The sequence below is a fragment of the Choloepus didactylus genome, chromosome 3, assembly GCF_015220235.1.
Source record: "Choloepus didactylus isolate mChoDid1 chromosome 3, mChoDid1.pri, whole genome shotgun sequence".
Classification (NCBI taxonomy): Eukaryota; Metazoa; Chordata; class Mammalia; order Pilosa; family Megalonychidae; genus Choloepus; species Choloepus didactylus.
In genome coordinates, this window is record NC_051309.1 from 153,304,430 (window position 1) to 153,323,040 (window position 18,611).

Below are 18,611 nucleotides of genomic sequence, written 5' to 3' on the forward strand. Positions count from 1 at the left end.
TTTGATAAATGCAAAAATTATCAACAAAATCTAAGCAAGTTGAATTTAGCAATATATAAAAAGGATAACACACCATGACCAGGTGGGGGTAATCCTTGTTCCTGGGAATGCAAGGCTGGTTCAACATTCAAAAATCAATCAGTATAAGGCACCATATTAACAGACTAATTTTTTTTTTTTAAAGATCATTTCACTAGAAGCAAAAAAAAAAAAAAAAAAAAAAAAAAAATTCAACAAAATGCAACATCTGTTTATGACAAAACTCTCAGAAAACTAGGAATAAAAGGTAACTTCCTTGGCCTTACAACTGACATGCTTAAGGGTAATATACTGAAGTTACTGCCTCTTAAAATTGGGAACAAAGAAAGAATGTTCACTCTCACTATTCCTATTCAACATCATATTGGAAATCATAGCCACTTCAATAAGGCCAGAAAAAGAAATAAAAGGTATACAGATTTGAATGGAAAAAAATAAAACTGTCTTTATTGAAGACAACATAGTTGTCTTTGTAGACAATTCCAAAGATCTGCAAAAAACAAAACAAAACAAAACAAAAAAACCCTCTTTGAATTAATTACTGAATTTAAAAAGGTCAATATAGAAAAGTCAATCATATTCCTAAATATCAGTAATGAATAATTAGAATTTAATATTAACAAATCAATACCAGTTACAATTGCACCAAAAAAAAATTAAGTACTTAGGTGTAAATATAACAAAATATGTGCAGAATCTGTATGCTGAAAACTACACTGATGAAAGATAGCAAAGAACAACTAAATGCATTTAGAGATACTCCTTATTCATGGACTGGCAGCATCGATATTGTTAAAAATTTCAATTCTCCCCAATTTGATCTATAGATTCAATGCAATCTCAATCAAAATCTCAGTAAGCTTTTCTAAAGATGATGACAAGCCAATTCTAAAACTTGTATGGAAAGGCAAAGGGTCTAAATAGTCAAAACAATTCTAAAAAGAAAAACAAAGTTGGAGGACTCATACTCTAGAATTTTAAGACTTACTATAAAGACACAGATATTTCACCAAAGAAGATATTGATGGCAAGGAAGCATATAAAAATATGCTCAACATCATTTGTCATTAGGAAAATGGAAATGAAAACATAGCATGATACCATTACACATCTATTAGAGCTGCTGAAATTAAAAAAAAATAATAACAACAACAAAAAAACCTGATAATATCTAATGCTGGTAAGGATCCAGAGCAACAGGGACTCTCATTCATTGTTGCTGGGCATACTATTGGAAAACAGTTTGGAAGTTTCTGATAAAGTTAAACATATACTTACCGTGACCCAGAAATCCTACTCCTCAGTATTTATCCAAATGAATTGAAAATGGATATTCACACAAAAACCTATATACTAGAGCTTATAACAACATTATTCACAATCACCCAAAACTGGAAACAACTAAGATGTCCCTCAACAGGGTGATGGATAAATGAACTGTGATATATCCACACAAAGAACTATTACTCAGAAATAAAAATGAATGAGTTATTGATTCACCCTACAACATGGATGACTCTTAAATGCATTCTGTAAGTGAAAGATGCCCTACCAAAGAAGCTACATATCATATGAATACATTTTTATGACATTATGGAATAGGCAAATCTAGAGGGATGGAAAACAGGTCAGCGGTTTCCAGAGGTTGGAGGAAATGGGGGAGGTTTTCTAGAAAGAGACCACAATGAGTAATTTTTAGTGTGATGGAACTCTTCTGTACATCACTGGGCTGGTGGATACATGTTTCCATGCATTTGTCAAATTCCAGAGAACTGGACAACACAGAGTGAACTTCACTGTATGCACATTGGAAAAGGAAAGTCAACCAGAATGTTGGAGGCATCCCAAAATGGAATGCAGAAACAAAAGATTCTCTGGGGACAGCAACTTTTAAAGAAGGTCAGAGTAGGAAAAACAAACAACAATAAATATAGTGTCATGACTTCAAAAATGTTTATGTAAAGGGCCTTCCACTTTGGTCCACTCAGTGAATGTTGTGTGAATCTAAGCTCTTGAAAAGCAAGGCCTGTGTTTGTCTCCCTCTGTGGGCCAGTGGATTACAATACAGTGTTTCTCAAACTTAAGTAATATACGGACCCTCCTTTTGAGGAGAACGTCTCATGGAATCAAGTATTGATGTCTTCTATCATCTTGTTTTAAAAATATGTGCAAACGCACAAATATATATATTTTATGCTTACAATTCTTATAAGCTATAGGACCATAATAAGATTATACATTAGAGACAAAGAAAACTGTAACCTCTCTCTTCAAATGACACAAACTTCAATTTTACAACGTATCTTGACATCATACAGGACGACGTGGAGAAATTGAGAACCATTAAGTTCCCACATTAGCACCATCATAACTACTACTAAACATCCTTATAATTATTCTATTCCCATCTGCACCTTGCTGTGATAAATAAAATTCAGTTTAAATTAAACTTGGTCCTTGTCCTCTGGGGTGTCCAAGTATGAAGATGGTGCAGATGGGTGTAATTTTTCTCTGTTCAAGAGAAATAACTCTGTTGACGATTATGAGGGGAGGCTCTGCTTCTCTGTCCTGCCTTTGCCTACTTTAGAGAATTCTACAGGAGGAAGATGCAAATCCCACCCCCAAGTGGGATTTCAAAATCTTGCGCCACTACACTGATCTGTTTTGAACTATTTGGAACTCCCTGAGGCCACAGTAATGCTTTCATTTATTGGTGGGCAGTTCAACCAGCAATTTAAATAGAAACTTTAAAAAGTATTTCTGACTCTTGTCTTAGTTACCTAGAGCTGCCATAACAAGGTACCACAAACTGGTGGCTTAAAACAACAGAAATTCATTATCTCCAGTTCTGGAGGCTAAGAGTCTGAAATCAAGGTGTCAGGAGGGCCATGCTTGCTCTGAAACCTGCAAGGGAGAATCCTTCCTAACCTCTTCTATCTGGTCTGGCCAGCAATCCCTGGCATTCCTTGGCTTGCAGCTGCTGCACTTCAATCTCACCTTCATTTATCACATGACATTCTCCTCCCTCTCTGTCACTTCCCTTCCTATAGGGATACCAGTCATATCAGACAAGGGGCCCACCTTACTCCGGTATGACCTCATCTTAATTTAACTGTTTTCCATCTGTAGTGACCCTATTTCCAAAAAGGCCACATTTTGAGGTACTGGAAGTTAGGACTGCAACAGATCTTTTGAGGGGACACAAGTCAACACTTCATAAAACCTGATTCCTGATTCTGTAGATTACCTGTGATTTGGAGAAATTCGTGCCATAACTAGGACTAGTCAGTTAGTGTTAACTCTGACATATTGTAACACTTTACTATATTTCAGATGAAAATAAAACTTGCCTTTGAATTTTTACAATGTACCAACCAGCTTTTGCAAGTTGTGTGCTGTGTAAGAGAACAATGGTGACTGGCATATTTTCCTCTGAGCTGAGTGTGCCTGCTCCTGGTCGGGGGTCTCAACCAGACAAGAGATTCAAAGATCTCCCTGCTCCATTAATGCCCTGCACGTGCCCCCAACACCACATTTGAGAAACAGCCCAGGGAAGTGGATACTCATGTGGACACTTGGGCCAAATCCCAGCTACCCTGCTTACCAGCTAAATTGTCCTTGGGCAAATTACCAGCCCCTCTTATACTTTCATTTTGTGGTGAATAAAGTAAGGATAACAGCAACGAGTTTCAAATGAGGAGATGCAGAGAACGTGCTCAGACAAAAGCCTGGCACATAGGATGTACTCTACTAATATTGGCTGCTATTGCTGTCACACTAAACACACTGGATGGGAAACACTCATTTCCTACTTTTGCTTTAAACTCCACTGGCCTGTGAGTTCTTTGAGGACAGAGACCATAGCTCACTTCTCTCTGTAGTCACAGTCTTGAGTACACAACACTCAGCTGATGCGTTTTGAACTGAAGAGAGGAACAGAATTGGAAAATTGTTCAAGATAGAGCAACGTGATACAACTAAGCAAAGGGACAAAGTGAGCAATTTTCACTCTGGGATGGGGGATAATATCTGTGTGCAACCTTGGAGTCAGCCTCTGTACCCAACATACTTTCAAAACAATGCATTTAACAAATTATTTCACAAAGTTCCTTTAGATAGACTCCTGGCAGTAATTCTGCAACTACAGGTTGTTTTCTCTGCTGTAAAACAGACCTGAGTGCTAATAAGCAAACCGACTTTAAAAATAATTCTTCCCTGAGGTGCTAGAAAGGTTTTTGATCTGGTGTTGGAAATAACTTTATCGCTATCTCTATCTGTCTCTTTTTATAGTTATAAGCATTTCAGTACTTTCCTGTATGTATGTAATACCTCAACACAAAAATTTTTTAGAAGTCCTCTGCCCACCAACTCCATCTGGCATATGTTTAAAAGATCACCACTGCTAGCCTGCCTTGGTACTTCCCAGCCTACTGCTCCCAAAGGCATCCTGTATATACATAGCACATAATCACAAGAAATCTCCGGGTCACACTTTGAACAGACAAAGCCCTCAAGTGGTCTCTTTTATCAGATTTGGCTCTGAACTCTAATGTGAAGCCTTTTGTTAAAGAACATCCAAAATTAATGTTCACATAATCTATCCACCAGAGGGAGCCAATACAGCCATAATAATAGAAGCATACCAATCTAGTGAACTACCAATCAAGCTTTTTAGAGAAAGACATAAGCAAGTATCAATTTCCTGGTTCCCAGGAAGGCATGCAAACTTTTACTGAAGCCAGATTTAATTCATGGCTTTATTTTCCTCCTCGGCAGTAGACATGTTTTAATGATAATAGGCAAACACTAATTAATGCCTACTATGGATATGGATGTGAAAATAAGGATAGCTCACATTTGAAAAATAGATTATGAAGAATTTTCAGGAGGAGAGGCGAGTGCTGGCACTTTCTCTCTTTATTACTTTCATTTAATCCATGCCTGTTGGAGAGGAAAAAAGTAGGTATCAATGCATGGATGCAGGGCTACCACTAGCATATATGCAAATTAGAAAAAGGCATGCCTGTGGAGCGGTGGCTTGGCTAGTCGGGGGTGGGATAGACTTTGGGTCCCACTTTCCCCTAAAGCAGGCAGATCTGTGCAGGGACAATGGGCACACCTTGTGTTGCAGCCCCCGGAGTCTAGGCAGTGGTGGCTCCAAGGGGATGCTTGAGGAAGTTTTAAATCTCCCCCGCCCCAAGTCTTTGATAAGGACAAGGATATTTTCTCAACCTCATGTAAAATGGAGCTCCAAGACAAGTTGCCCCGTCCAAATCGAATGCTGGCCTTAGGTTCTTCCTATGGAGAAATTCCGGATCCACCACGAAACTACAGAAAATAGCATTTCCCCTCCAGTTCTCCTCTGCTTCCAATCTACCCTGCTGGAAAAGTTTGTTGCTTATATTTTCCAAGTTGCCTTTTTCTTTATAATTTCCATTTTCTGATCACTCCCTAGGTGCTATATTTTTGTAACACTCTCTCCCAGTTTTTCTCATCAGTTAAAAATTTTTGTAGCAGGAAACTGAAAACAGGCATTTATTTAAACATCTTAAATGTAATCATTTCTCAGTACTTACCTTATTTGACCTGACAACACCACTTAACCCTGTTAATCCCTGTATCTTTTGGAAATAATTTCTTCACATGGCTTCCAGGACACAGCTCTTTTGCTTCTCCTCCTCCAATGCTGGCGGCTCCGTCTTAATTTCTTGCACCAATACCTCATCTTTCTTGATGTACCTGGGCCATCCTCTGCTCTGCTCTATCTGCACTATTGCTTAGGCCATCTCATCAGGTCCTCTGCTTCACACACCATCTATCCTGGACAACTCCTAAGTTTACGTTCTCCACCAGCTTTTCTCCTGCACTCCAGACACATATTCGACTGGCTATTCTTCATCTCCATTTGGATGTTGAAAAGGAATCTCTAACTTGAAATGCTCCAAATCAAGCTCCTTGGTTTCTCCCCCTATCTGGTCCTTCCACAGCCTTCTCCACCTGGGCAAATGGTACCTCTTTTCATCAGCTGCTTATGCTAAAAACCTCAGAATCATCCTTGACTCATCTACTTCTCTTGCTTCCCACCTCAGCAAATGCTCTCGGTTCCAGATGTGAAGTATGGCCAGAATTTGACTACTTCATACCATCCTCAAATATATAAAGCTTCACCAAGGTCTAAATCAGTATCATCTCTTACCTGGATGATGGCTCTACTCAAATTTTAATTCACTTCTCTGATTCTGTCCTCTCCCAAGTCCACATCCCAACCAGAGTCAATTTTCTTCATGACAGCCAGAGAGCTCCTGTTAAAACCTGTCAGATCATCTCTCTTCAGCATAGTGTGCCCCATCTCTTTCGACTGAAACCCAAGGAACCCAGAAGGGTCTGTAAGGCTCTCCTCAGTGCTGCCTGCTACACAGCTGAGTATCACCCCAGCCTCACCGTCCCATTTGCTGTTCTTTGAACATGCCACACAAGCTCCCACCACAAGGTCTTTCTCCTTGCTAGTCTGTCTAGTGATGTCCTCCAGATGTCCTTAGGCTTGCTTCCTCAGTGCCTTTTGTCTCTGCTCAAATGTCATCTCATCATATGGGCCTCTCCTGACACATTAAATAAAATAACACCCACACTCCTAGCACTCTCCTCTCCTTTATTCCATATTATTTTTCTTCATGGCACTTATCATTATTTGCATGTGTTTACATATATATATACACACACACACACATATATATACACACATATACATACACACATACACACACAATATATATATACACACATACCCATAATATATATATTTTATATATATACACACATACCCATAATATATATATTTGTGTATTTGTATATATGTATGTATGTACATGTATGTATATTTATATATGTATGTGTATGTATATTCATTTATTGTCTGTCTTTCTTACCAAGAATGTAAGTTCTATGATGGCAAGTATTTTGTTGCATTCACTGTTAATATTCCCAATGCCTAGAACAATGTCTAACACATAGGTAACCAATAAATACATTTGTTGAATGAATATTGAATGGATCTAGGCAGTTTATATAAATACTGGCTAAAAGCTACATGTAATATGTAAAATAAAATGTGTTAAACTTTTTTTTTTTTTCATTTTTATTGAGATTGTTCAGATACCATACAATTATCCAAAGATCCAAAGTGTACAATCACTTGCCCCTGGGTACCCTCATACAGCTGTGCATCCATCACACTTAATTTTTGTTCAATTTTTAGAAACTTTTCATTACTCCAGACAAGAAATAAAGTGAAAGATGAAAAAAGAAAAAAAAAAAAAGGAAACTCTAATCCTCCCCTATCCCTAACCAACCCCCCTCAGTTGTTGACTCGTAGTATTGATATAGAACATTTGTTACTGTTTATGAAAAAATGTTGAAATACTACTAACTGTAGTATATAGTTTGTAATAGGTATATAGTTCTTCCCTATATGCCCCTCTATTATTAACTTCTAATTGTATTGTCATACATTTGTTCTGGTTCATGGAAGCGATTTCTAGTATTTGTACAGTTGATCATGGACATTGCCCACCATAGGATTCAGTTTTACACATTCCCATCTTTTGACCTCCAACTTTCCTTCTGGTGACATATATGACTCTGAGCTTCCCCTTTCCACCTCATTCACACACCATTCGGCACTTAGTTATTCTCACATCTTGCTACCAACACCCCTGTTCATTTCCAAACATTTAAGTTCATCCTAATTGAACATTCTGCTCATACTAAGCAACCACTCCCCATTCTTAAGCCTCGTCCTATATCTTGGTACCTTATATTTCATGTCTATGAGTTTGCATATTACAGTTAGTTCCTATCAGTGAGACCCTGCAATAATTGTCCTAATGTGTCTGGCTTATTTCACTCAGTATATTGCCCTCAAGGTTTTGTCATCAACCCTTTTTTTTTTTAATATGGTTTTGTTCACTCACCATACATTCCATCCCAAGTAAATAATTGGTGGTTTTCTGCATGGTCATACATTTATGTGTTCACCACCTTCACCACTATCTATATAAGAGCATCTACATTTCTTCCACAAGGCAGGAGGGAGAGTCAAAGAAGGTAGAGAGGCAAAAGAAAGAGGAAAAAAAAATGACAGCTAGGAAGCAGCAAAAGGAAAAATAACCTTAAATCAAAGTAGAATAAAGAATCAGACAATACCACCAATGTCAAGTGTCTAACATGCCTCCTCTATCCCCCCCTCTTATCTGCACTCACCTTGGTATATCACCTTTGTTACATTAAAGGAAGTGTAATACAATGATTCTATTAGTTACAGTCTCTAGTTTATGCTGATTGCATCCCTCCCCCAATGCCTCCCCATTTTTAACACCTTGCAAGGTTGACATTTGCTTGTTTTCCCTCGTAAAAGAACATATTTGTACATTTTATCACAATTGTTGAATAGATTTCACCAAGTTACACAGTCCCAGTCTTTATCTTTCCTCCTTTCTTGTGGTGTCTCACATGCTCCCCACCTTCCTCTCTCAATCATATTCATAGTTACCTTTGTTCAATGTACTTACATTGTTGTGCTACCATCTCCCAAAATTGTGTTCCAAACCACACACTCCTGTCTTCTATCACCCTGTAGTGCTCCCTTTAGTATTTCCTGTAGGGCAGGTATCTTGTTCACAAAGTCTCTCATTGTCTGTCAGAAAATATTTTGAGCTCTCCCTCATATTTGAAGGACAGCTTTGCTGGATATAGGATTCTTGGTTGGCGGTTTTTCTCTTTCAGTATCTTAAATATATCACACCACTTCCTTCTTGCCTCCATGGTTTCTGCTGAGAGATCCGCACATAGTCTTATTAAGCTTCCTTTGTATGTAATGGATCGCTTTTCTCTTGCTGCTTTCAGGATTCTCTCTTTGCCTTTGACATTTGATAATCTGATTATTAAGTGTCTTGGCGTAAGCCTATTCATATCTCTTCTGTCTGGAGTACGCTGTGCTTCTTGGATCTGTAATTTTATGTCTTTCATAAGAGATGGGAAATTTTCATTAATTATTTCCTCTATTATTGCTTCTGCCCCCTTTCCCTTCTCTTCTCCTTCTGGGACACAAATGATACGTACATTATTGTACTTTGTTTCATCCTTGAGTTCCCGGAGACGTTGCTCATATTTTTTCATTCTTTTCTCTCTCTGCTCCTTTGCGTGTAGGCTTTCAGGTGTTTTGTTCTCCAGTTCCTGAGTGTTTTCTTCTGCCTCTTGAGATCTGCTGCTGTATGTTTCCATTGTGTCTTTCATCTCTTGTGTTGTGCCTTTCATTTCCATAGATTCTACTGGTTGTTTTCTTGAACTTTTGATTTCTGCCATATACATGCCCAGTGCTTCCTTTACAGCCTCTATCTCTTTTGCAATATCGTCTCTAAACTTTTTGAATTGATTTAGCATTAGTTGTTTAAATTCCTGTATCTCAGTTGAAGTGTACGTTTGTTCCTTTGACTGGGCCATAACTTTGTTTTTCTTAGTGTAGGTTTTAATTTTCTGTTGTCTAGGCATGGTTTCCTTGGTTATCCAAATCAGGTTTTCCCAGACCAGAACAGGCTCAGGTCCCAGAGGGAAGAAATATTCAGTATCTGGTTTCCCTGAGGGTGTGTCTTAGAAAATTGCTCCACCCTTTGATGCCTCAGGTCACTGTGCTTTTCTGCCCAGCAGGTGATGCCTGTTAGCCTATAATTCTTGACTGGTGTGAGGAGGTATGGCCGTGTTCCCCCAGGCTCTGGGGTCTGGTTCTGAATGGAAAGGGCCCCACCCATTTCCTCCTAGAGACAACAGACCCCTCAGGTGGAGGTCATTAGCATTTCAATGGTCTCACTCTCTGCTTGTGCTGTCTCCACCCTTCCCAGAGTCACAGCCCTGGAAACTGAAAATGACTGAGGCTTTCTCCACTGAGCCAAAAAAGAAACAGATAGTCCCCTTCAGACTCAGTCCAAGGCAACCCTCCGGCTCTCCCAGGTCAGTTGTCACCCAAAGCCTCTGTCTGTTTTTTGGGGATGCATACCTGTAGTGAGCAGTTCACACTCGCTACTTAAAACCCCAGCTGGAGCTCAGCTGAGCTATATTCGCTTGCTGGGAGAGAGCTTCTCTCTGGCACCACGAGGCTTTGCAGCTCGGGCTATGGGGGAGGGGGTCTCACGACTTGGTTCCGCAGGTTTTACTTACAGATTTTATGCTGTGTTCTTGGGCATTCCTCCCAATTCAGGTTGGTGTATGATGAGTGGATGGTCTCGTTTGTCCCCCTGCAGTTATTCTGGATTATTTACTAATTGTTTCTGGTTTTTTGTAGTTGTTCCAGGGGGACTACTTAGCTTCCACTCCTCTCTATGCCGCCATCTTGCCCGAGTCTGTAAAATGTGTTAAACTTTGATTTAAATGTTCCTGTGTTGCCCAAGCAGAACTGGGCATCTTGAAAGGCATTTAAAGAAATACAGTGTTTACCCTTGGAGCACAATGAAGACAGTATGAATATTTGATGAAAGGTGGGATGAAATCTTCCATGTTTGTGTTTAGTAAGTGGATGGCCTAAGGTAGTTGAGCAAAAGAGGACACTACAAAAATGACATTATTTATGCCTTTGTTGATCATGTGTTGAATCACAAAACATTATATTACTACATGTTTTTACCAATTGCTATCAAATTCTGTCTAAATAAATGTATTATGAATGTCATGGTTCACTATTGCTGACACTGAAGAATCTAGGCTGATGTCTTATGAAGGAATATCCACCAGTGAAATCAGGAATTGTGTTTCTATTTATCATCCTACTCCCAAAGTTAATTGTTTATGTAAAGATTCCTGTCTCGATGTGAGCTGTTAGCATATTAAAGTATATTTACTGAAACTGAATCCATGATTTAAATGACATATAATTTAAATACACTTCTGAAAACCAAAAAGTAAATTAATTTAAAACAGGTTATAATTAAGGGCAAATTTTTGCTTAAAAAACAAAAAACACACTAATAGCTAACCTGGATAATAGTAGCCTAAAGAAGAATGCAAATCTAAAATTTCCCAACATGTCTTTCCTTGCATATTTTAGTGTTTGATCTTTATCTTTAAAATGCACGTGTAGAGATAAAAATACAATCTGCATATTAATCAGATGTGTATTTTAATGCCTATGCATGATGGAGGCCATAAACCTAGAGTATGGGTTTTGGAAGAGGACTTCCTGGATATGAATCCCAGCCCAGCCAATTCCTAGCTGTGTGTTTTGGCCAAAGTACTTTGTCCAGTTGTTTCTTGGTTACCTTATAAAGTTGTGAGGAATAATGAGATGGTTCAGGTCAAGCACTTAGAATAGTGCTGGACATTGAGCAACCACTCAATAAATGTTAGCTATTGTTATTAGTTATGTATAATGAAAATAAAGTTCCTCCATCACATTCTCCCTTTGTAGCTAATGGGCTGAATCAATCCAATTTGAACTAATTTGTCAAAAATATCCCAATAGTTTCATGTGAAATTACTCCTAAAGAAAGAGAATATTTTACACAGAAGAAGAGTGCTTAGCATCTTCTTTAGAGACGCCATTTTATCGCTAGGAATCCACTGATTACACACACTTCAGATATCATAATTGGTGCTCAGAGTCCTTAGAGATGTTTCCTGGGTCGTTGCTCTGATAAAGCTCTGAGAAAGCACATTGCAAACACTGGCTTCCAATGTGCTTCATTACTAATATTGATATTTTGAGGTCATGACAAAGGGAGTATGAGACTGCTGATTAATTTACAATTCTCTTCATTTTATGTTTTCTTCAGCTCTGTTACCCCAACATCCATTAACACACACGTGCACATGCACACATACACTTAGGTCTCATACTCCCAACTTAAAAAGTACACGATTGCTCCTATAATCATGTTGACTCAGAATTTATGCTTTTGGATACTGTTTTAGGGAAGGTTGTATTATAATAATGATTTTTATCCTTACTTTAACCTCCTTTATGCAGGCCCATTTTAGTTCTATATAATTCTCTGAGACATGGTAAACTAGTCTTATGTTGAATATGAAATTGTAGAGTGTTTTAAGATTTAGGTTACTCATACACAATTCATTCATTCATATTATGGAAAGATAGGCACACCTTGGATAATTTAAACCCACAGCAAATTCTCAACCCCAGTTGAAAGCAAATCATTTCTCCATTATAATTTTTTTCCCAAGGATTATGAGAGGGAGCAATGCTGACTGATTTGAGTTTTATCTTTCATTCCCATGTCCATTAGGATAGATACTTCATGAGAAATGTCCTTGAAGGAAATCAGAAAGGAGGCCAAAGATCAGGGGACTAGGCTAATCCTAACAAAAACTATAATTGCTAATGAGAAATAAAATAAAACCCAAATACACAGTTCCAACCAAAGGTAGACTTTGGTTTATAAACTCATTTATTAGGGAGAATTAATATAGTGGTTAAGAGCACAGACTCTGCAGTAAGAGGACGTGGAGTCCAACTCCAGCTCCACCACGTACATTCTATTGTTTGTTGAACCTCTCTTCATGTTGCAGCTTTCTCGTCTTTAAAATGGGAATAGTATCGGCGCCCTCCTTAATGGATTGTTGTCTGGCACATAGTAAGAATTTTTTAGGTCTGTTCTATTCTTTCTGGGACTGACAGATGATGGGTCAGGCAAGAGAGGCATTTCTATGTTTCCTGAAGTACTGGCCCATTAATTAGATCGATTGTTGCTAGAAAACCAGCTTGGTTTATATGGTGGCCGTGCGCGTGTGCCTTGTGAACCTCCAACTACAGGGAGCTTGATTGCCCGAGGGCCTCAGCTGCCCAGTCCGAAATCCATCACCATGTTTGCATCAAGGCTTCACTTCCTACCAGCTGCTCCCAGCTAGGCCACTCCTGGGAGACACAGGACTTCTCTAATGGTGTATCTTGTCTTGACTATTCCTAGACGGCCTTGCCAAACATTCCTTAGTGTTAATGGTAATCTTAAACCTTCCTTCCCGCTTTGTCTTTACTCAGGGTCAGGCTTGCATCATGGAGTAATGGCTTGCCCTGCCTTCCCCAGCTCCCTCCCTATCTTCTCAATCCTGCCTTGGTGTCCGATTCTTGGAGGACCTGGATTAACACAGACTGGCATTCAAAGCTCTCTCGGATACAATTTAACCTGTTTTGCATCCTTACCTCCCACCTCTTTCCTACATGTACCTTAGTTTCCAAATGTGCCTCATGCTGTCCACTCTCTGAGCCTCTGCTCACGCCCTTCACTGCAAAAGCACTCATCATTTTTACCTATTGGATCTCGTCACTGATGGTGCATCTCAAATGTCACCTTCTCTAAGTCTTTCAAGATTCTGTCAGCCAGATATACTCTTCCCTTCCTCTAAACTTCCAGCACTCTTGCCTTTAAGCTCTTTTATAAGCTCATTAACAGCAATACCTGTCTCTTACTTTGAATCCTCCAAAGTGCCCAGCTAGTATAGAACAGGCACTCAATATTTGTCTAATTTAATTGGAAAATTGGGGGCGGGGGGGGTGGGGAATGAATCTATTCTGAGGAATTTATTATTTTTCTTCGTTGTTTGTTTTTTATTTACTTGAATTTAGTTTTAAATATTCAGAAATTAGCAACTCAGTTTTCATATCTGCTTAAAATTCTTTATCAAATTAGGCTGATATTTTTCCCCAATGGACTGATGCTTTTAAATTCTCAAATAGTTTTGGGTTTGTCTGTATATATGAATATGGACTAGGGATCGAAGAAAAACAGTTATAAAATAATTCTTCCTTCTATAACAAAGGGTCCTTGACCTAAGGACTGGTGAGGTCATCATTCCTCCCCTTGAGCTCTACTCCAGAGACAGAGGAAGTCCTGTCATTTTAATGAACTTTCAAGGAGTGAGGTGGCCGTACAGTAACGTGAGAGGGCACCAAGGAGCTCAATATGCAGGGAATCTTGTTTCTTCCCATGTGCTTGATTGCTTGTGTTGGTAGTTGCTGAGGTTGGCATTTACTGAGTGGGTCCTATGTGCTAGGTTCTTTTCATGGACGATCTCACTTAATCCTCACAACAGACTTATCCCCATTTTACAGCAGGAAATCGGGGCTCAGAGAGGTTAGGTGGCTTGTCTCCAGGTCATGCTGCTTGGTCACTGCATGTGTGTCCAAAATATCTGTTAATCATGTAAAGTCAATTTCTTCCCTCAACCTCATCCTGATGCTTCTTCAAGATTGAAGGCAAGGCCCAGGGCATGGTAGTTGTGCCAGCTCAGCAGCCTCAGATAAAGGAGGGTGACTTTTTAACTCAGGTCTCTAACCATTTCCGCTTAGGGACGGAATGCTCAGGTGAACTTCTCAGGTGGAAAGCAGGAAGAGGATGGCTGGTGCAAGGATCAGGGAGCACCTGCTTGCATGGTTGCTAGTTCATTAATGATTTAACAAGGGTGACCACATGGGACAACTGCCACTCTTCCCTGCCCTCATTTCTCTCACTAACAGGCCTGAAAATTGAACAAGATGGACGGGTTCAGCAAAGAGGAGGAGGAGGAGGATGGCACGTTCACGAACATTTCTCTGGCAGACGACATAGGTAAGGAAAAAACTGATGAATTCAAACCATAAAATTCAGCAACTGCTCAGCAGTTTTATAAAACCATAACTTTTGTCATTTTTATTATAATGGTAAAACGTACTCATTGCATGTTGAAAAAATACAGCTACAGAACAATTTTTAAGAGCTGTTTTCCTTTTTCCTTTTAAATTAAGTGAATATTTTAAAAGTTCCTGTGGTTATATTATATGAGCTTTTAAAAATAAAGCAATAAATAAAAATATAAGATGTTTATTTCCTAAAAGTTCTGGAAACATGACTTCAAAGTTGTTACTAAAACAATCTCCAATATTATTAGCATATTTTGTTAGTTTATAGTCAATTTCTTCTTTATTTTGTGACATAATTTTGTCATTTCTGAAAAATTAACTACAACATGCTGCAATTAGCTTTAAGTATTATTTCTTAAGATGTCTGTTTTTATGCAAGGACAAAGTTGGCTGAATTCTACATGAGAGAAGGGAAAAAAGTGGGGATGGTTGTAAAATGCTGCTGGAAGGGATAACTATTGTGGCCTATTCAAAATCTCTGAGAAAACAGACAGTGCTGAGTTAACTGGACACACTTCAAACTTATAAGCACCCAGGCCTTGATTCTTGTTTTACTTTTATTTTTTGTTTTTGGTGGTGGTGGTGGTTTTGTATCCAAGTTCTTTAGCAGAATCATAGTAAGAAACCAGCAAGACTGCAGCTAAGCAATGGGGGTTACTGATTTTGATTAACAGGGGCAGAGCATGAATATTTAACATCAATTGCTCTTTCATACAGCCACACTTCTCCACTTTCTCCCTAAATGCTCAGATTCAAAAAGCCTTTTTCTAAAGTGCGGCCAGACAATTAGCACAAACTGCCAGCCAGAGCTAAGCTTCCCCTCCTGGCACTGCGTAAACATGCTGGGGCTTTGGAAATCAAAGAGGAACATTTTCAGCCTTTAGAAGGGAAGGAAATGTATAAGGTATTGGAGCTGTTGAAGAAATGGGATACCGCTGGCCTTAGCATGCTCCCACTAGGGTGTTTTAGAGGACAGAGCTACAGGAGGCAGCGAAGGAGACAAAGAGAAAAGGAGTCCTAAGTTTCTGAGCTTCTAGAAGGCATGATGAGCAGTGAGTGTGAGTGTGGGTAGTCCTGCACTGTGGGCGGGTGCGGTCTGTACAAAGCGCTTGTCTGCTCTGAATTTGACTCAGCCCAGAATTCTTTCTCCATTGTAACCTAGACCATGCCTGAAAGCAAAGACTATCAGTGTCTCTGAATAAATGAGCCTTTCTAAAACCACCCTCTCTCCTCTATTCCATCACACACCCTCAAATCTCTCCTCCACATCTCATCTGCTGGAGAAGAAAAAGCAGAATGTGAGTAAGAGAGCAGGGAATTTAAATTCAGGTGTCCAGTCTCCTGTTGGCAGTAGTTTTGAGAGGGGCTTGATCAGAGTTGGTTGCAAACCAAGTCTGACAACGTGGGCATAAATGCTGAACAAGACTCGGGGAACAGGGAGGGGAAGCAATAATTCCCGATTTGTAGTGAGAGTGATGGCAGCCGAGTCGATCACTGTACCTAAGAGTGACCTTCACGTCCTTGGACAGACTGAATCACAGAATCTTAGTGCCTAGCCTGTAACCAGTGGTGAGCTGAGGAACTAGTACTATTTTGTGCCATTTCAGTATTTCAAAATGCCAAATGGAAATTGTTCACCTACTCGTGACAAAACACACGTTTTCTTGGCTTTAGGAGAGAATTCTATCAATCTGCTATGGAAGCCATGGTTAGTTCCTGTTAATAAGAGGTTCTCGGTCTCTGGTAAATAAAAATGGGAGAACAAATTTAAAAATACCTGCAGCTAGTTTAGTAGGCACCATTAATTAAAATCGTGGGGTCCATTCAAGAGTAAAGCATTAAAAGTAAGAATAAAGTATTAAAAGGGTATTGCTTATATTATGAAAAATTTAGTCTAATTTCTTACTTTTCTTCTTGATGTATGTGTATGTGTGTGCCTACACAAGTCCATGTGTGTATGTGTGTATATGTCTGTGTGTGTGTGTATGTCCATACATATATATGAAGAGGAGGCCCAGAGAGGTTAAGTGACTTGGACAAGTTCACAGAGCCAGTTACAGGCAGAGCCAAACTAGATAGGAAGGAAGCATTTATTGAAATCCTACTGTATTCAAGGCACAATGCTAGGTTATTTTTATATCTAATTTAATCTTCACAACATAATTGTCCCAATTTTATAGATGATAAAACTGAAGTTCAAAAAATCTGAGTGACTTAATCAAGGTCACTCCCCATAGAGCTGAAATTCAAACTTTTATCTTAAATGGGTGCAGACACTTCACCTGAGCACCCTTTTCATTTTACTCTTTCCCTTTAAAAAGGTATGGAGTATTGGGGAAAAACTATATGAATATTGAGTAGTAATGGCTGTTTGTTCATACTTAACTCTTCAATAGTTTACTGGTACCAGAGAAAGCCTTGACCTCTTTATTAAACTCAAAAGGATAATAGGCTTGAATGGATTTGTCTTGGTGATTGTCAAAAAAACAACATTGGGTACTAGATGCTAGCCAGGTGTGGTATTTGTAGGCTATTATGCAATGACAATTCAGCTTTACTTCTGAATATACAGTCAGGCCTCAAGTACTGAGGTACCAACACCCAGGGTGGCTGCTTCAGACTCAGTAAGGTCTCCTTTCATCCTGCCCCCACCTGACCATGTTTTCTTTTTCTTATTCAGAGGACACAAGGGAAAGGAGAAGAAAGCATTTGCTAACTCGGGGATGAGGTTTATTTGGGGAGAGCCCTGAAGGCTTCAGTTAAACTAAGCACTGCAGTATACCTTTGGGTTTCACTTATTTAGGTAATCTTGATTCCCCATTAGTATGGGTCCATGAGAACTGGCAGTACCAGCAGTTATTCAACTCATGAACTGGTTGTGTTCCATAAATTCATCTCAAATGGCCCCATAGAAAACACGGTTATAAATGATAGTTTGGACCCCAACCAGTCCATACTGTCTAACCCCATGGTTCCCAAACTGTGTGCCAAGGTACCAAAGGGCACCACAGTGAGCTCACAGGGATGCCACTGGGCACCTCAACCTCTATCGGACACCGTGAGAATTACTAGGTGGAGGTTGGTCAAAGTTTCACAATAGACGGTGCTACATTCCTTTCAATGACGTCGTATTTTTCCAAGCTGGGATATCTGGGGTTGCTGTGATAAAATGCAAGTTCAGTGTGGAAATTAATATAGAACAGGAAATGAGGGTTGCAGTTTGAGAAGCCTGAAGAAGTTGTGCAATTCCCAACAGGCACATCCATCCGTAAGTAGTTGTGTTTATTTAAGAATGAAATAGGGGACTTCCAGGGAAGGTGGCAGAGCAGGGAACTCCAAGACTCAGTACTTCAATGAAAACAGCTTCTAAACAGGCAAGAACTGTCTGAAACTACTTTGAAACACCAGAGGCCAGAAAACATTGTACAGCATTCAGAGAAGAGTGGAAGGAAGAGTCTGACAAATTAAGATGAAGAACTGTAACTTGCTATCTCTGCATGGCAACTATGTACACGTATCTCCACTCTCATGGCAGACCCCCACAGAGCCCAGTCCCTGGCTAGCTCGCTGGTCACAGAAAGTAACATAAAAATCCTCTTCCCCAAGAACAGGGGTGGGCACGGCTGATCATGATCAGGGCTTTTGATTAGTGAATTTGGATCACTGGGTCCCAGCTCTGAGGGCAGCTATTGTTTTAACCCACCCCTGACAATGGCAGACGCAGCCCCTGCTTCAACCCTCCCTGGACAGGGGGTGAAGGTGGTGGAGATTTAAAGATGCAGCACTTTCTTGGGGCTGCGAGGATGGTTAGATGAAGGGCTGCGTTTGCTGGGCAGGCCAGGAAGGCTCAGCTTTAGAGAGACGCTGGAGAAGCTTTCAGCACCCCCTGGGACCC

The 18,611-nt window shown here is 39.6% G+C and overlaps 1 protein-coding gene across 1 annotated transcript in view; it reads left to right on the top strand.

Annotated features, from left to right (window-relative positions):
- Window positions 1-14,544: 14,544 nt before the first annotated feature.
- SCOC (short coiled-coil protein) overlaps window positions 14,545-18,611 on the top strand; it is a 39,683-nt gene continuing 35,616 nt past the window's right edge. Inside the window, exon 1 of the mRNA XM_037830700.1 lies at window positions 14,545-14,645. Coding sequence (XP_037686628.1) covers window positions 14,573-14,645 — 73 coding nt within the window. The 5' untranslated portion in view covers window positions 14,545-14,572. The remainder of the gene's footprint in view (window positions 14,646-18,611) is intronic.